The 19067-nt window shown below is 57.1% G+C and overlaps 1 protein-coding gene across 1 annotated transcript in view; it reads left to right on the top strand.

The window, feature by feature from the left end:
* The window catches only part of LOC121150174 (carnitine O-palmitoyltransferase 1, liver isoform), a 47453-nt gene extending 39929 nt beyond the window's left edge, over positions 1-7524 (top strand). Inside the window, exons 15-19 of the mRNA XM_040970853.1 lie at positions 1811-1945; positions 2942-3094; positions 4187-4300; positions 4417-4509; positions 6057-7524. Of these exons, the coding sequence (XP_040826787.1) occupies positions 1811-1945; positions 2942-3094; positions 4187-4300; positions 4417-4509; positions 6057-6143 (582 nt within the window). The 3' untranslated portion in view covers positions 6144-7524. The remainder of the gene's footprint in view (positions 1-1810; positions 1946-2941; positions 3095-4186; positions 4301-4416; positions 4510-6056) is intronic.
* The last annotated feature ends 11543 nt before the right edge of the window (positions 7525-19067 follow it).

The raw sequence follows: 19067 nt of genomic DNA, 5'->3' as shown, positions 1-19067 counted from the left end.
GGGTTCCAGCCGCTGTAGGCAGAAGTGCTGTCTTGGGCACCGTCTCAGCAAGGAGCACGTTCACCGTGGACAGAGCAGGGGGCCCTCGGGAGGGTGGGGCTGCGGGCTTCCTCCTCCCCTGCTGCTGATCAGCTCAACTCCGAGAGGAACTCGGAGATGCTCTCGGTATGACAACACCACCAAGCCGTAGGTCTTGATGGTCTCATTTTTATTGGGAAGGCAGATTCACACAGAGGAGAGACAGAAAGATAATCCGCTGGTTCACTCCCCAAGTGGCTGTAACAGCCGGAACTGAGTCAATCTTAAGCCAGGAGCCAGGAAACTTCTTCTGGTCTCCCATGTGAGTGCAGGGTCCTAAGACTTTGGGCCATCCTCCACTGCTTTCCCAGGCTACAAGCAGGACGCTGGGTGGGAAGTGGGGCAGCTGGGATTAGAACCGGCGCCCATATGGGATCCTGGTGTGCGCAAGGTGAGGAATTAGCTACTGAGCCATTGCTTAAAAAATAACTTTGCCGTGGACCAGAGACCATAAGTACCTGTTAGCCCATCTGACTGCTTACAGCACCAGCCCTGCTCCCGCCTGCTAAACCTCCGTGCTCCGGGAAGTCTGGGGAGCCTAGAGCCCTGTGTTAACTGACTCCAGCAACACAACAGAACGTGTCAGACACCGTCTAGTAACTAGAGAAAAGACCTATTGATGAGGTGCACACTTTAGGGAGTTGGCGTCCTTGCAGGGGTGGGGCCTGTAAGGGAGGGTTTGCCCAGAAGTGACGTGGCAGAGGGGCTTGGCTGGGCTTGATTTCGTCATCTGTGATGTCCCTCTGTTGAGAACTGCTTTCTGAGGACATGTCCGTGCCCTAGTGGCCCCGAGACCTCACACTGGGCCCTGCTTGTCAAGCAGCCATCAAACGGGATGCCCCCTGTCTTATAACATGGGGCTAAGGTCCTGAGTTGGAGGGCCGTGGGATGTGCAGAGCACAGGAACCAAGAACTTACGGAGCCTGATGTGAGATGCTCAGCATCGTGAGGGCCTGGCCAGGTGCACCTGCCGCAGAGCCAGGGCAGAGGGTAGCCAAGACCTGGAGTCCGCGGCCCTGTCTGTGAGCCTGGGCTGGGAGAGACTTCAACCAGCAGTGTAGCACGCAGTCCAGCTTGCTGTGTGTGACAGAGACCGTGCTGCCTGAACCATCGGCATCCAGCTCTCCCCCACGGAGCACACATAGCAGGGAGCTGGGTGGGAAAGTGAGGACGGGGGACCCCAATGTCTGCTCAGGATGTGTGGGCCAGAGTGCGTCCCACCTGCGCGCTGTGGACGTCCACTCTAGGGCGAGGAGAAGTGCTGGGTGTGAGTACCAAACATGAGGACACGTGGCTCGTTGTCCTGAGCTGGGTTAGGATCGGCAGTGCGGTCGGGAGCCATGCCTCGTAGTGTGTTGTCACCATGTCCACAGTGTCACCAGGCCGTTCTCAGCTGCATTGAGTCTGAGGGCCACCCTGCACAGCTGCATCACGCTGTGCCCAGCTCGATCCACAAGTGTTGCCCCTTGTGGAATTGCATCCAATCCTTCCGACAGAGTTGGTGGTAGCAAGGCATACTTGGGACACCCAGGGATCAATCCCTGACCCAGCCTGTCCCAAAGCAAATACCACGGCTGTCCACTCCGTGTGACCAGGACGTGCCAACACAGGCTCTCACTGAAGAGAAAAGCACAGAGCAGTGAGTCTCTCCTTGCCAGCCTAGCAGCCACCCTCCTGCCTTAGGGTTCACCACATGCCTAGCCCAGGCCTGAAGGTCTTTTTCTTCCCCCAGGACATGGGCAAATTCTGCCTCACGTATGAGGCCTCCATGACCCGGCTATTCCGAGAGGGGAGGACAGAGACCGTGCGCTCCTGTACCACGGAGTCCTGCAACTTCGTGCTGGCCATGATGGACCCCACCCAGACGGTAACACGCAGTGCCCTGCCGCCTCCCATGAGGGACATGAGCGGTGGGCCGGTGCGGTGCCTTCCTCGTGCTGTGGCCCTCCGCCTGCTCCTCCCTGCCTCCCCACACCCCCACCCCCATCCCCAGGGAGCGGGCAGGGACAGGCGGCAGATCAGGGCTGGGTCCTGTGCTTCTAGAAGTCAGGTTGTGCTCCCCATGGGTCTTTGCAATAGAATCGAGTGAAGGGTTTCTGTAGGTTGCCTGTTCAAGTCCCAGCAGTACCTGGGACATAGTATCATCTCCCTTCCATGGACGAAGAAACAGAGCAAGATTAAATGACCTAGTCAGTGCCACCCACCTAGTAAGTGGCAGCTGTCAGAGCTGTGCCCAGGCCACCCAACCCCGGGCGGGCCAGGGTTCTCTTTTCTGTGGGAAATTTTGCTTTGAAAAGGCTCTTAGTTCTGAGGAGAGAAATGAGCCATGGCTCATGGCTCTGATGGGATTGTTCCAGAAAAGGCCTTGAAGACCTGATGGGTGGCACTCAGTCCACTGAGTGAGCATTACGCTGCCCTGACCTGATGGTTTCCGTCACCGAGTCCCAAGGAACCTGAGAGGGGCACTCAGGGTCAGAATTAAGGGCACAGAAGTGCTGTTCTAGAATTGTCAGCCAGACCATACCCCATGGTGCCACGGCAAGGAGGCTAAGACACGGTGGGTATGATGCGAACAGGTGAAGTGATACAGGGCACACAGGCCCAGGCGACCTCGGGTGTGGTTCTCCAGCTGTCCGCCTTGCCCCTTGGAACCCCCTAGGGAAGGGGCAACCGCCTGCCCTGTGTGTCATCAGGAGACCCTGGGGCCAGTGCAGCCCTTTCCTGGGGATGCCCCCTGGGAAGGGCAGCTGCCCGCCCTGTGTGGCACCAGGAGACCCCAGGTGCCTATGTGCCCCTTTCCTGGGGGCTGAGAGGCAGGTGGCCCGGCCTGACGCGTCCCGTGCCTGCGCCCTTGGTCTCTCAGGTGGAACAGAGGCTCCGCCTGTTCAAGCTGGCATCCGAGAAGCACCAGCACCTGTATCGCCTGGCCATGACCGGCGCGGGCATCGACCGGCACCTCTTCTGCCTCTACGTGGTGTCCAAGTACCTGGGCGTGGAGTCCCCTTTCCTGAAGGAGGTGAGTCCCTCTCCCCGGGAGGCGCTGTGCTTGCTGGATGGGGCCCAGGCTCAGCCCGTGAGCAGAGCCTGGTCCAGGAGAGGGGGCAGCGGGCAAGTGCGCCGGTGGGGTCAGGGGTCAGACGGGGGCGGTGGTTTAGTCTGCAGGTTTAGGGTTGCATTTGCTCAGGCCTTTGGAGCTGCTTGGTCCCTCTGTTGCTTTCTCATACTCTGAATCCACTTCCATGGTTTGAAGCGCCTGCTGTGGCACCGCACAGCCCGCGCAGCCTCACTGTGCCCTGTTGCTCAGCTGAGCGCAGCATCTAGGCAGCGTGCCTGCGAGCTAGGCTGGGCAAAAGCCAGGAGGCAGGAGTTTCTTCCAGGTCTTCAAAGTGGGCACAGGCTTCGAGCACTTGGACCATCTTCCAGCACTTTCCCAAGTACATTAGCAGAGAGCTGGATTGGAAATGGAGCAGCCAGGACTGCACCCAATGCCCACATGCGATGCCAGGGTTACAGACGGTGGCTTAACCCACCACACCACCACACTTGTCTCTTCAGTGTAAGTTGTAAATTTTTTGGTTAATGGCTGAGTTTATAAGCCACTAACGGTGGGTAAAGCTGCCTCTTGCAATGCCAGCATCCCGCACGGGTGCTTCTTTAAAGTCGAGGCTGCGTCACTTCCCCTCCCGCTCTCAGGAGATGCAGAAGGTGGTCCAAGTGCTCGGGGCCTGCTGCCGCCTGGGGACAGACGAGGCTCGGGCTTCCGGCCAGGCTGTGGTGCCCATTTGAAAACTGGGCTCATGGACGGTGAGCTCTCTCTGTCTCCATCTCTCTGTATAAAATTCAGCCTTTCAAATAAAAATAAAAAGCCATTAAAAGGGAGATGTCACGGTCACTCAGCTCTCGGGACTCGCACCAGGCCTCCAATCCTGCCCCTGCCCCGCCGCTGTGCGACAGTGTGTCCACCAGCCCCTCTGACTGCGCTGGCTGCACGGCCGCTGGCTCCTGGGCACCCGTTGTGCCCGTGGCCCAGTCTGCACAGCAGCAAGCCCCGCGGGGGCCCCTCTCAGCCCCCAGAGGACAGAAGCAGCCTTTCCCTGTTGCCCGCCAGGTTTTATCGGAGCCCTGGAGGTTGTCGACAAGCCAGACTCCTCAGCAGCAGGTGGAGCTGTTTGACTTTGAGCGGAACCCAGAGCACGTCTCCGGCGGAGGGGGCTTCGGGCCGGTGCGTGCAGCAAGAGTCTGTGGGCGGTGGGGGGCCCGTCCCACTGCATGGCAGGTGCTGGTTGTACGAGCCCCCAAGCGTGGGCCCGCCTCCCCACGGTACACCTTACCCCGCAGGTTGCGGACGATGGCTACGGCGTGTCCTACATCATCGTGGGCGAGAACTTCATCCACTTCCACATCTCCTCCAAGTTTTCCTGTCCTGAGACGGTGTGTACGAACAGGAGCTTGTTGCAGAGGGGCTCTTTGTATGTCCTTCGTTTGGGGGTGGTGTGGGGCGTGAGGGGAATGTCGGGATTTCACAGGAAGTCTCAGGTCAGTTACTCGCTGTGGCATCTGCATACACAGCTTCAACGTCCTGTGGCCCGGCGTTAGGGAAACACGGCTGAGTGTTAGGGTGTGAGTGCCTTCTGCGGAGCCAGCAGGGGTCAGCATGATCGCGGCAGCGCGCAGGACTCCCCACGGGGCCGGCTCTCGGGCTGGGAGCTAAGGCCACGGTCAGGTCACCCGTGTCCCATGCCGGGGGCCCCGGGCTTGAGGCTCAGCTCTGGTGCTGGGCTCCAGCCTCCTGTGGATACATACTGCAGAAACATGGGGTGCTGCCGCACGTGGCGGGGTGCGTGGATAGGGGCCCAGCCTCTGGCCCTAGCCTGGCCACTCTGCGTTTACTACGTACTATGAAAGTGTGCTCACTTGCTCTCCCTCCCTACTTCTCAAAACCATTTTAATGTTTGACAAACAGTAGGCCTGCGTGACAGAGCCTGGATGTCCGGGTCCTCAGGCGGTGGGCTGCTGCTCACCTGGCATATTTACTCCGCTGGATCCTCCTCCCGCCTTGTGCCCAGCCGACAGGCGGCGTCAAGGCCACTGTTACCAGCAGAGCGGCGTCCGTGTGCTGCAGTATGCAGAGTCTATTTAGCTACACATCAGAACCACGGCCGCAGCGTCCACGCGCTTTGAGGTTTCTCCAAACTCATGCAGGATAGTGCCGAAGCCACCGGAGTGGCCAAAAGGCATGAGGGGGAAATATGTATTTTCTTTTATTTGAAAGCCACAGTTATAAAGAAAGAGAGGGAAAGAGATTTTCCTTTTGTTTTTAAGATTAATTTATTTTTATTGCAAAGTCAGGTATACAGAGAGGAGGAGAGACAGAGAGGAAGATCTTCCATCTGATGATTCACTCCCCAAATAACTGCAATGCCCAGAACTGAGCCAATCAAGAGCCAGGAGCTTCTTTTGGGTCTCCCATGTGGGTGCAGGGTCCCAAGGCTTTGGGCTGTCCTTGACTGCTTTCCCAGGGTACAAGCAGGGAGCTGGATGGGAAGCAGAGCTGCTGGGATTAGAACTGACATCCATATGGGATCCCAGCACATGCAAGGCGAGGACTTTAGCCACTGGACTACCACGCTGGGCCTGAGAGAGAGGTTTTTCTACCTGCTGGTTAACTCCTCAAATGGCTGCAATAGCTAGACCTGGGGGCCAGGGCTTCTTCCAGGTCTCTCACGGGGTTCAGGGCGCACGGACTTGGAACCCTCTGCTGCCTTCCCAGGTTATCTGCAGAGAGCTAGATGAGAAGTGGAGCAGCCAGGACTTGAACCAGTACCCATATGGGATGCCGGTGCCACAGGAGCGTTGTCGGATATGCCAGCATGCTGGCCGCTAAAGCCTTTTCTCATTCAGTGTTGCATTAGGGTAAACGTGAAGAGGCCATGGTGCAGCAGGCTACTCATTCTCCTCCATCTTGTTTCGCCTCCCAGGACTCCCATCGCTTCGGAATGCACCTGAGACAAGCCATGACCGACATCATCGCTCTGTTCGGGCTCAGATCTAACTCCAGGAAGTGATGGCCGGGAGCCCCCCGAGCAGCAGCAGGGACCCTCCTGGAGCGAGCCATGTGATCACAGTCCGGGATGGAAACTCACCTTAGAAAAGCCCACGCTTCCCTAGACCAGCCAAGTGCCGCCCTCCCCTGCCGGGCCCGCGCCCCTCGGCAGCAGCTGCCCAGGTGCCCCAGGGCTGGTGGGGGGAGGGATGGCAGGGCGGTGGCATCCTGGAGGAGGGGGACGTCCTGCCCGTGGACCTCAGGGCGGCCGACCAGCCGCCAGCCGGGGCGTCAGGGCCTCTTACGTCATCATGGCCGTGTGAACGCTGGCTGTGTTCAGGGACAGGTGGGTTGTGTTGTTGAAGAGCGCCGACACGTCACGTCACGCACCGTCAGGGGGTGCCGTGGCTGCAGGCAGGCACTGTCCCCGTGGGCAGCTGTCTTGATCCGTAGGCCATGTTCCCCTCTGGGTGAGCAGTGAGCCCCATGCTGCGTCCCTAGCTTCCCAAGTCCTCCAAACGCAGTGCCTTAGGGTGAAACGCCCAGATGGAAGGGTCTTCTGGGTGACGTCCCCCAGGAGGGCCCTGGTGGCAGTGTGTTCCCCTCACATCGGTGACCATGGGCCTCCCTCCAAAGCGTTGGCCGTGACTGCCCCGTGGCTAGAGGGAGCATTGCTCTGTGACTGTCCTGTGGGACTGGCGTCTGTCAGCTGGCAGGCATCTGTCAGGAGGAGGAGGAGGGCTGTGACGGCAGAACCTGTGGAAGGACAAATACAGCAGGTGCCTGAGGACCGCTGTCTCCAGAGAACCACTGTGCCGGAGACAGGATGGCCGTGCTGTGGTCCTGGCGCCCGCTCCCTGGCGCCCCACCTGCTCAGAGGGGTGCCTTGAGCCGCACATGGGGGGCAGGGCCATCCAGGAGTGGAGCTGAGTGGGGCCATGGCAGGCGCAGCCTGTCCCACGGACAGCAACTCTCCGTGGGCGGCCTCTTGTGAATCCAGAGCTCCACAGGCCGAGCCGCTGTGCTGCGGGGGCCAAGTGCAGCCCTGTGGACCCACAGTCCTCTGCTCCGGGCTCCCCTGACTCCTCTGTTCTAACCGGGCCTGCCTCTTCCTGCCTGCTCTACGCTGATGGTTACAATAGCCTGGCCTGACCTGCGGGCACCATAGAAGAAAGTTACCCGTTTCGTTATGTTTGTCTTGTAGTGTGGAAATCCCATCTAAATGTACCTGAGGTTTGTTTTTCCTTCAAGATCTGAAAACAGCAGGGCAGAAAAAAACAGCAGCAGCTCCCCGATCCCTGTGTCCAGCCGGGTCGGTGCGGACAAGCTGGCACCGCTGCCAGGGCCAGCAGAGCTCCCCGCAACGCCGGCGGCGACCACCGGCCACTCTGCCGGCCGAGCGTCCCGGGATTGCCAGGTCCCACGCTGCTGCTCCTCAGGGCAGCCGTCCGTGTCCAGGAGGGCAGGAGGGTGCTCAAAGGCTTAGTGTTAGGGCGTGTAAGACGCTAGGAACTGAATTTGGAGCGCAGCCGTCGTGGGCCGTCCATCGCATGTAAATACCGTTTGCTCTCGGGCCGTCAGTGCACAGAGTGGATGTAGATTACCACTAATAAAACACAATGCCATCTGCTGTCATCTGTCTCTTCTTCCCCAGCGCGTGAGGGGCCAGGTGCGTGGCTGGGGCGCTAGGAGAGCCTCTCCGCCCAGAACTGTCTCCTGACAAGGCAGTGCTGCTGTGGCATGGTCTCTCCCCTTGGAGATGAGAAAAAAAAACAAAACAAAACACGTTTTTATTTTCCCGTCGGCTGCAGCACTGCCTGCAGGTGCAAAGACCCTGGGCTGAGTGCTCCCTACCGCGCCTGGTCACAGGCAGCTCGGGCCAGCCCCCTGAGGCCGCCCTGCGTTTCCCGACTGAAAAGGAGCATGACAACTTTTAACCTCCGCTTCAGGGAGAGCTTTTGCTCTTCCGTGGGTTTGGCTCACCTCACACACAAATTTAGTTGCATTTGTGACTTAGAGGGTGGCAGGGGTCTTCAAAAACGTGTGGAAATATTAGATCACACAAAAAAGTGCACCTAGTTGTTGAAGTTTATCTTCCCTGCGCACTTTCTGAAGTGCCTTTGTCATTTCTGACCACTGTTCCTAGTCCCCGTCAGGGGCGGGTAGCTCGTTGTGCTTGAATGGAACCAGCCAGTACCCTGGCGCACTCTCAAGCTGGGGCACCAAGGGCCGGAGGTCTGCACGGTTAGGATGTGCAGGGGCCAACTGCTGCCCTGTGCATCCCCAGAGCATCCTGCAGGTGCCTCGGTTGCCCAGTCTGGGCACGGGCGTTGGACCTGGCCCCACCCACCCGCTGGCTCTGCACATTTCTCCTCAGCCAGCATTCTGAGAACGCGCCAGAAACCTGGGTGCTGGGGTCGGGTGTCCCGGGTGGCCTGCGTGGTGAGGGGAGCCGAGCTGGTGACGTGATCGAGGGTCCCTGCCTGCCGCTGGGGGCCATGGGGCTGGAAACCCAGGTGGGCGTCGCTCCCTTGCTGAGGGCAGGACCCTTGGCCCCGAGGTGTCCCCGGGACCCCCGCTGCCTCCGAGGCCCTGGACACCTCTAGTTCCCTGGGCCGTTCGCAGGTTCCCAGGCTCCCAGGCTTCCTTCCCTGCTGGAAGCGGATGTCCAGGGCTTGGTTTCCCACTGTGTCATTGCTGAGTGGTTTTGCGGGAGGGTGGTGGCCTTGGCCTCCAGGCTGAGCATACACTGCTCCCAAAGGTCCTGGGTCATTTTAACTATCTTCCCATTGGTGAGTCAGAGCAGGACTACTATTTAAATATTAGCACAAATATAGATGATAACTATATTCCAATTGGACCAACACATCACACCAATCGTTGGCGTGTTGAGGGAAAAACAAAAGAATGAACTAGGACATTAAATACAGCCTTGTTGATGACTTTGAAGAATTCGGGGGGTGAAGGAAGGGTCAGTGTTCCAGCACATTCTGAGACCTCAGCTGGCCTGCTGTGAAGGAGGGGAGGCAAAGCAATGGGCCTGTCTCCCCTCGTCCCCTGGAGGGCCCACAGTCCTGAAGTGGCCCCATGAGGGAGAGACTCGGAGCGTGGGGCTGCTCCTTCCCGTGGTACTCGGGTCAGTTTGCGGGGGGCAGCTGCCAGAGCCAGCGTCCAGCACGTGCTCACGAGGCCGCGGTGGCTCTTCTAGGTGGAGATAAAGGAGACGGGTGGCACTCCCGCCAGCGGCAGCCCGGAGGAAGTGTTTCTGAGGCAAGCCTGTAGATGAGGGAGCCCGGAAATCCTTTAGCAGAGGACTTGGAGTCCTGAAAGCCGAGGATTCTGCACCACACACGCCCAGCTCTTTGTTTCTGGAGATGAGAACCTAGCTGTAAGATTAGCATGGTGGAGAATGGCCGGTCCAGGGCCATGCAAGCTTCGCCCTACCGAGGTGACCGCGGGGAACTCAAAATTTAATAAATCTAAAGGAAGCTGATTATTATGAAAGATTTGTTTGTGTTGATTTAAAAGCCAGTTTTACAGAGAGAGGAGAGGTGAATTCATATTTCATCTCTGGCTCACTCCCCTATGACTGCAATGGCTGGGGCTGGGCCAGCCCGAAACCCAGGAGCCAGGAGCTTGTGCGGTTCTCCCATGTGGGTGTAGGGCCCAAGGGCTTGGGCCGTCCTGTACTGCTTTCCCTGACACATTAAGCTAATTTTTAAGTTGATAATCTTGTTGGCCTATGAATGATATTTAAAAAATACAAATAATCTTGGAAGAAAAAAAACGTGGCAGGTGTCAACAAGGAACTACTTGGAGATGAGTCTGCCCTGAGCTCTGGCCTGGCTGTGGTGTATGCTGGTAATCAACTGTGTGCAGTTCCACTCGGGATGGCAGGTGTGGGAGCATTCCCAGGCAGCAGGCACAGGTCAGCAGAGGGAGCGGCAGGACACCCCTGGCCTAGCAAGGGATGGCAGCACCCGCCAGGCGCAGGGCAGGGCAGGGCCACCCAGTGGCCAGAGCCCAGAGCTGCAACAGAGCAGGCCTGGAGAGCCAGCCCAGCAAGTGTGGGGCAAGTCTGGGCCCCCTAGCATGAGAGCTGAGCGTCGGGGTGACCTGAAGCCTGACCCGGGGTGCGGTGCCTGCTACTGCAGTTGTCTCGGGGTGGGGGGGGGCTCCATCTGAGTGCTGTGGGTTTCCCTCGTTGGAGTGTAAGCGTCCTGAGCCCAGAGACCGCGTCCTCTCTGGGAGAAGCCTCCACCAGCCTTCAACAGCCTCAGCACCCGGGGATGGGGAACGGCCACCCGATGTCATCCCGGGGTCCCCGAGGTGGAGCATGTTCTGAGGGTTCTGCTCAAGTGGCTTATGAGATGCTGCTGATCCAAGGATGAGGAAATCCTTCCAAGGTTGACTGGCCGACATAGTCCACCTCAGTCTCCATTTGCCTAGAAATTTGCCATCAAGCTTCACTGGAGTAGTTGATCATTGTCCTGCCTGCCTTTCTCTGCAAACCAATGGGTGCTGCAGCCTAGCCCAGCCCTGCCCACCACATGCTCAGCCCTCAAGTATACCAGGGAGAGCTATAGCCCAGTCAGAGCGACCCCCAACATCCCCCACTGGACCGGCCCCCAGCCCTGGTTCCTGTGCCTGCCAGCATGTGCAGTGGACTGGTCTGGCCTGCCCCACATCTCATTCAAATCTTGTACACATCATTGGACATTGGAGCCTAACTCAACCCAACCGACTCCACCCTGCAGCCCACACTCATGCCGGCAGGTGCCACCACCTGTCCAGCCAGGCCCACACCCAGTCCTGGTTCCCGTGCTCACCAGTGGGAACTACAGCCCATCAGAGAGGTGCCCACAGCTTCCCTACGGGCCCGCCCCCTGCCCCGGATATTGTGCTCGCCAGGCATTTTTGCAGTCTAGCTCAACAGGACTTGCCCCAGTCCCAGCTCTGATGCAGAGGCCCAGCAGGGGAGTCCTCACTGCTCCCCTTCCAGGCTCACCTCGACCCCTGGGTTGCACATGTGCTGGTGGGTGCTGTGGCCCAGTCTGGTATGTTCCATCTTACCTGGCATTTGCTGGCAGGTGCTGCAGTCTGACTCGGCCCGGTCTGCCCTCAGTCCTAGGTCACACTAGCAGGTGCTACCATCCAACCATGTGCAGTCCCAGCTCTAATGTGAGCTGGCTGCTGTTGTGGCCCAACCTGGCCTGGCCTGCACCCCGTCCTGGTTCTCAGATCTGCTGGTGGGTGTTATGAGCTGGCCCAGCCTGGCCCACCCCCAGTCCTGACCCACACATATGCCGGCAGGTACTGCTACCTGGCCTGGTCTGGGCTGCTCCTTGCCTTGGTTCTTGTGCTCACCTGCAGGGACTGAACCCTGACAGAGGAGTTCCCCACGCTGCTCTGTCGGCTCTCCTCCCAGTGGCAGATCTCACACACACCAGCAGGCCCTTGGCCCAGAATGACTTAGTCCACGTCCTGTCCTGGCAGGAACTTTGCCCTTGCAAACACCCAATCTGGTACTTACTGTTGGGTGTTAGAGTCCACACCTGATCAGCCACACCTGATCCACACCCTGACAGCGCTAGCGTGGTTCAGCAGGAACGAGACCTGGCCCAGCCCGTTTTATACCTGTTCTGGCCCTCACGAGTACCAGCAGGTACTGAAGTCTAGCCCAGTTTGATGCGTCCCAGACCCAGTTCACACCAATGCTGAGGGCCACTGTGGCCATGTCCAGCCCGGACCACCGACCCCATTCCCAATTCTTGTGCTCACCAGTGGGAAACACAACCCAGCTGGGGCGCCCCCTAAGCTCCCCAGGCAGGCCTGTTCCCAGCCCCAGATCTTGTGCATGCCAGTGGTTGCTCTGACGCAGCACAGCCTAGCCCATCCCCTGTCTGACCTCTGCCATCAGATGCTATAGCCTGGCCTGTCCCAACCCGCCCCAGTCCCAACTTTTGCCGGCCAGTGTTACAGCCTGGCCCTGCCCAGTTTGATCTCATCTCTGACTCACACAAATCAGTAGGTGTGACAGCCTCACCTGGCATGCCCCACGTTCCAGCCTGGCTCCTGTGCTTGCAAGTGAGCTAAGGTTGGCCTGACCCTGCCCGGTCCACCCGCTTCCAGAATCCACTCACACATCTGCCAGCGGGTGGAGCTACCCTGCTCGGTCTGTTGGTTCTTGTGCTCACCTGACAAAGGAGTTCTCCAAGCTTCTCTTGCTTACTAGTGGGGCCAATGGCCCACCAGGTGAACGGCCCAAGTTGCCCCACCAAACCCAGATCTCGCATGTACCAACGGGTTCTAGGCCATTACTGGTCACAGACTACCCTCTTTGTCCCAGCTTGTGTATGAATGGTAGATGTCATGGCCCGACCCACCACCGTATTTCATGTGTGTGCTTGCAGGTGCAGCAGCCTGGACCAGCCCAGCCTGTACTGAACCCCAGTACTGACAAGTGTTGGAGGTCATGCATGGCTCAGCCTGGAACCCCAGCTCCCAAGCAAACCAGCGCAAATTGCAATTCCACAGGGGTGGGCCCACACATCCCCCCACAGAATCTGTGCCCAGACCCAGTTCTGTCGCGTGCTGGTTAGTGCCGTGGCCCAGCCTAGCATTCCCAGTTCCCTGATCCAGCTCCCACTGGTGCACACTGTGACCTGGCCCTGCCAAAGAGGCCCCCAGCCCTCGCTTTAGTGCGCGTGCTCACCAGTTCTCATGCCCTGGTTGACTCTAACTAGCCCAGATCTGGTCTCTCACAGGGCTGGTGCTCGGGCTGAGCTTCGAAGCTCCTTGTGAATGCTCTATACATCACACTGCTGGGCAGCCGGAGGGCCTTGGGCAGCGCCATTGGCACCCGGGCATGGGGACTTCAGCTACTAGGCTACCATGCTGGACCCTTTCTTAATTCTTAAAGTCTGGATTAAAACTATTCCCAGATTTAACCTTTTTTTAGATTCAGATCTCTGCAGTGATCTGTTATGAATGAAGCTTGGTCGTGGTCATCACGTTCTGTTCTAGGTGACAAGGGTGGTTGGAACGGAGTGCACATATGCTGCGCACCAAATATTCTGGCCAAAGAAACGCTTGCTTCGCGCGATCGAGACCAAAATAACGAGCTGCGAGGTGAACGGACGCAGCATGTCGCGTGGCTTAGGTAAGCTGCTGAGTGACTATGCTTCGTATGGAGAGTAAAAACCAACGCGGTCCCTAAACAGGCAGCGTGGCAGCTTTCCTAACCCATCCCGGTGAGCGTAGATCAGACGCTTCTGACGCAGGGTGCGCAGGCAGGTGGTCGGCCGGCGGAACGCAAGTCCCGGGCACCAAAGGTTATTCTGTCCTCCTTGTCAGCCAAAACCCCCATTACGGGGAGCGCTGCGGTAGCCTAGTGCCTAAAGTCCTCACCTGGCACACGCCAGGAGCCCATATGGTCACCAGTTCTAATCCCGGCGGCCCTGCTTCCCATCCAGCTCCCTGCTTGTGGCCTGGGAAAGCAGTCGAGGACGGCCCAGAGTCTTGGGACCCTGCACCCGTGTGGGAGACCCGGAGGAAGCCCCTGGCTCCTGGCTTCGGGTTGCTCAGCTCCAGCCGGTGCGGCCACTTGAGGCAGTAAGCCAGTAGATGGGAGATCTTTCTGCCTCTCCCTCTCTGTATATCTGACCTTTCAATAAAAATAAATAAATCTTTAAAAACAAACACACAGGAAGCTCTTTATCACGTTGCACCTACTTCAGCCAGGATTCCAGGGGAGTTCCCGTGGAAATACGGGGAATCTGTGTGCAAATCTCCACACGGAACTTGTGAAAACGCCCTGGAATTGCCGGCGGCTTCACGCTGCAGCAGCAGCAGCTCCAGTGCCAGCAGCGGGCGGCACTTGCTGCAGAGTCCCCCTTTCGCCCTTTGAGCAATCCTCTGGCCCACTGCCCCCTGCTGAGTGACAGAACCCGCACCGTCCACTTTCTCTCAGTCTGAACAAGGTGTGTCATCTTTGTGCAGGACAGGGACCTGGAGGAAAACTGACGCACCCAGCCACGTCACCTCCAGTCAATTGCTTTTGTTCTTTTCTAAAGTCAGATACACAGAGAGGAGGAGAGACAGAGAGGAAGATCTTCCGTCCGATGATTCACTCCCCAAGTGAGCGCAACGGCCGGTGCTGCATTGATCCAAAACCAGGATCCAGGAACCTCTTGCATGTATCCCACAGGGGTGCAGGGTCCCAAAGCCTTGGGCCATCTTCAACTACTTTCCCAGGCCACAGGCAGGGAGCTGGATGGGAAGTGGAGCTGCCAGGATTAGAACCGGCGCCCATATGGGATCCTGGCGCATGCAAGGCGAGGACCTTAGCCACTAGGCCACGCCGCCGGGTCCCCAGGATTGTTCTTAATTACGTTCACAGACCTTGTCTGGGCACTGCCCACATTCCCATGCCTCTGGATCTTGGGTTAACCAAAATATTTCATTATCATGTGATTGAATTAGCAATGAATTAATGATGGTCTTAATTAAAACCAGTGTCAAGCTGAGGTGTCGTTTCACTCGGTCTTTGGACTTGCAGCGCGAGGATAAACTGTGTAGCTCTCCTCTGCCCAGTCTGTCTCGATGATTTTTCTTTTCATTTTTACATAAATTTTATTTTTGATCATTTTTACATATTTGATTAGAGTGCGAAGAGTCGAGGGCTAGAGGAAAGTGGGTGAGACCACTGTTTTGACATTCTCTTTGTTCCTTCCTGCATCTGGGGAGATGGGGAGCTACGGGGAAAAGCCCCACCCAGCCTCCCAGCCACCCCGGTCCCCGATGTGGAGCTTGCTCCGAGGGTCCTGCTCAAGAGGTTTCCATAGTTCCACAGTTCTGGATTGCTGTTGATCCCGCCACTCCAATCCCGATGAAATCTCTCCAGAATCCACTGATTGCCAAATCCACCTTAGAGTCGCCGTGTGCCCAGCTATTCACTGTCAACTCTTGGCTAGGGTAGTTGATCGATTTGTTCTGTCCTCTGCCATGGTACCAAGGCGTCCACTGGAGGCTTGATGGACTGCCATATCCTCCATGTGAGCCTGGATATGCTGTCCACTGCTCCAGCTAACCACTGAGGAGGCCCAGGAGGAAGCCCGGGCCAGTGCAGGTACCTCCGGCCTCAACCACGTGGCTGGGGATCCGGACACCCGTGCCACTGCTCAGACTCACCTTCTGACCGTCTTTCTATTGAGGAGAAAGAATGCCTGCTTTGACCATTTATTTAAAAATTTTTCAGTGTTGCTGCTAAAGGGAGTTTAGTGGGGTCTTGGTCCTGTAGCAGCCCTGGACAGCGGACCATCGGACATCGAACGCGTGGAGTGTCCAGTGTCACTTGGGGGAATTGGCACCCGTGCACTGTGACGCACTTGGGAATATGAGAATGAAAAACCCTTGCTAGCATCATGCGCTGTCGCTGGAGCTCACGCCGAGCAGCGGGGGCAGACCAGGAAGCACGCCGAGTGGTAAGTTCTATGAGAAAAATAATAAATGTGCCATCAAGAGAAACTTAAATGAATTTGCAAATGAGAACTTTGTAACATTTTTTTCGTTGTGTGTATTTTCAATCTTTCTCGTGAATGTCACTGAAGGAATAAGTACTTTCAGTGGGCAGATTTTTCTTCGCTCAAATTTGAATCTCATTATGTGAGTCAGTCATGGTTATGATCTTTAAAATATAATCGGGCAGGAACGTCGTTTGACTCTCATTGTTGCCGTTGAACTCGCTCAGGAAGTTACAACCAAGTCTACGTTTTACAAAGAGCAGGAATGAACACACGCCTGGCAGTTGAGACAACTCGGCTGGGTTCGATCCCTGCGTGGAGCTCCCATGACCTGAGGCCGTGGGAAGCTCCTGGGATGGCGCAGACAGCCACCTGTCTGCCACGCACACGTGGCTTTGTCTCCTCCTGTCGGCATTTGCGAAAATATGTTTTGTCGCTGTCTTTCTACCTGCCAAATACATAGACTGAAAAAACTAAACGATAAAGCATCTAGCAATAGTGCATTCCTGTTAGATGACCTTTTTGTTAGACAGTTTTGGAGGCTGTGCATGTCCGTGTGGCCAGCTGCACCTTTGGTGTCCACACGGCCGGCGGTCTCGTGGGTGTCCTCACAGCCAGCTGCCCAAGGTGAAGGGTGTGGACTTTGTGGGTGTCCAATCAGCCTAAATCACCTACTTGGTCCACAAAGCCCTCACTTTCTTATTATTATTATGACCATGCTTTTTTTTTAAGGTTTATTTTATTTTTTATTGGAAAGGCAGATATACCTCAGAGAGGAGAGACAGAGAGGAAGATCTTCCGTCCGATGATTCACTCCCCTAGTGACCACAACGGCCGATACTATGCCGATCTGAAGCCAGGAGCCTCTTCCGGGTCTCCCACACAGGTGCAGGGTCCCAAAGCTTTGGGCCGTCCTCAACTGCTTTCCCAGGCCACAGGCAGGGAGCTGGATGGGAAGCGGGGACACTGGGATTAGAACCAGTGACTATATGGGATCCTGCCACACGCCAGGTGAAGACTTTAGCCACTAGGCCACAGCACCGAGCCAGAACTATGGTTTTTGAAAACCTTCTACTTAGGATTAGACCATAATATATAGAGAATACATATGATACCAAGAGCTGTATTCCCTTCAACAAAAAAAATAGTGTATTTTATTTGATTGAAAAATGAGTTTACAGAGAGAGAGCACCATTTTGCAGGATCATGCCCAAGGCGCATCAGAGCCAGCACTGCTCGCGGCTCTCCCGCGCGGCTGCAGCGGCGCCAGCACGTGGTCATCTTCTGTGACTTTCTGGACCCCACGCCGTGCGCTGCATTGGAAGTGGAGCACCTGGAACTAGAACTGGTGCACATGTGGGATGCCAGCTCTGTAGGCTGTAGGCTGACTTTCCACTCAGGAATGATTCTCTCCTTGCTCTGCTTGCAGCACGAGCCGCTCCAGCCATGTCCCGCTCTGCACACGCCTGTCCAGGCTCTGCAGCCCCGGCCGCAGCAGGCCCACCTGGCACAGGATGCCCGGAGCAAGAGAACGCTGCCCTAACGCAGCCCCAGAGGAGGTGAGGGGGCAGCAGAGTGCCCATCGCCCAGCTGTCGGGCGGCGGGCCGTGGAAATGGCCAGGGAGCTATTCTTGTTAGAAGCGTTGATCTGGAAATTCCAGTGAGCGACTTGTAGCAGCTGAAACTGCTCTTTAACCATGAGTGACGCACAGCAATGAGAGCTCACCACTGCGAGTCTCATTTTTTGCCGTTTCACAGCCTGGAAAGCCACGGCAGTCACGCATGATCCCTGCCCTCTGCCCAGTTCTCATTTCTTGTCCATTTTCTCGTGGGCGTGACGCACAGAGGCTGCTCAGAGACGCGGACGGCGGCAAAGCGCCATTGTCGGGCTCTCTTCCTGTGAGCCGCCGGGCACAGCAGGCCGAGCTGGCTTGGGGAAGTCACAGCTCAGCGAGCCCTCTCTGTCCCTCTGACAGCACGCAGCCTCCTCACCCTCTCCCTGTCCCCATTTCACCCCCACATTAACTGTGTGTCCTGCAGGACGTTGAGGCCTCGCCGTGGGAGGTCAGACACCCCTCACAGAGCAATGTGGGGGTCCAGGGGCTTCTCCCCACATGCCAGCCCTGGTCTGGCCGAGCAGGACGGAGCTCAGAAGTGACCGACGCTGTCCCCCGCAGTCACCCACACACCTGACGGGCAGATCAGGCTCCAGGTGCCTGTCTGAGATCTGCTTTCTTTGGGAGAAACCATTTCACCAGTTTGGCGCAGCCCAGTGGATAGAGACCTGTCTGGGGTGTACTGTGTGTTGGCTGATCAGGTGCTAGGCCAAGGATTGGGGGTAAAATGCTGACTATCAGCAAAGCAGCTCCAAGCCCCCGCCCTGCTCATGGAGTGCCTCCTGGGGTTTCTAAAGAGGCTGCACTGTTGAGGCAGGAACTGAGTGGGCTGTGGTCTGTCAGCAACCCCATGGCCACCAGTGCGGTCCCATGGGCTTTGCCGAGAGCGTCACTGTGTCACTAGAGGGACACAGCAGGACATCAAAGACACTGCACAACATTGTCTGACGGGTTAGAAAGCAGCCAGGCATGTGCTGAGAGATCCCAAAGCCCCATCAGGCTAGAGCGGTCAAGCCCTTGACTGCTGGTACCCCCTCTGCATTTTGTTGGGATAAAACAGAGTCTACCATGTTGAGCGGGGAGAGCTGCCGCTGGGCTCTTCAAGGCCCGGCTCTGGAGTTCACACGCAAGCACTGCTTGTCTGTTGAGGCAGTTCTGCTGGTCAGTCACAGCACTGTGCTTTGCTTTTATTCCTCAGATTAAAAAAAAGTTAGCATTTGCCTGGTTGTGGACACTGCTTGCCCTTCGCTCAAGCATTCCTTCTGGAAAAGTCAGTGTTGCCTTCCACCTGGAGCTTCCTGAAGCTTCCCATGACCCTTCCCCAAACATGGCTCTTGCAAGCTCCAGAAGGTGCTGTGACCTAGCCTGGCCTGGTCTGTCCTCAGTCCCAGCTTTTGTAAGCTCTGGCAGGTGCTGTGACCCAGCCTGGCCTGGTCTGTCCTCAGTCCCAGCTTTTGTAAGCTCTGGCAGGAGCTGTGACCCAGCCTGGCCTGGTCTGTCCTCAGTCCCAGCTTTTGTAAGCTCTGGCAGGAGCTGTGACCCAGCCTGGCCTGGTCTGTCCTCAGTCCCAGCTTTTGTAAGCTCTGGCAGGAGCTGTGACCCAGCCTGGCCTGGTCTGTCCTCAGTCCCAGCTTTTTTTTTTTTTTTCCACATTTTATTATTATTGCAATCATTTTATCATACAGTTCAATATTCCCTCATCCCCTCCCCAATTTCCTCCCCCCCGCCCTCCCCCGCCAGTTCCTCCATATCATCACTAACACATAGCTCTTCATACTCAGTCACATGTTCATCATTGTGGGCATG

The sequence above is a fragment of the Ochotona curzoniae genome, unplaced genomic scaffold (genome assembly GCF_017591425.1).
Source record: "Ochotona curzoniae isolate NIBS_2020 unplaced genomic scaffold, NIBS_Ocur_1.0 scaffold_4937, whole genome shotgun sequence".
NCBI classification, from domain to species: Eukaryota; Metazoa; Chordata; class Mammalia; order Lagomorpha; family Ochotonidae; genus Ochotona; species Ochotona curzoniae.
Note: the sequence above shows the minus strand (reverse complement) of the source record. Positions and strands in the feature narration are given on the sequence as shown.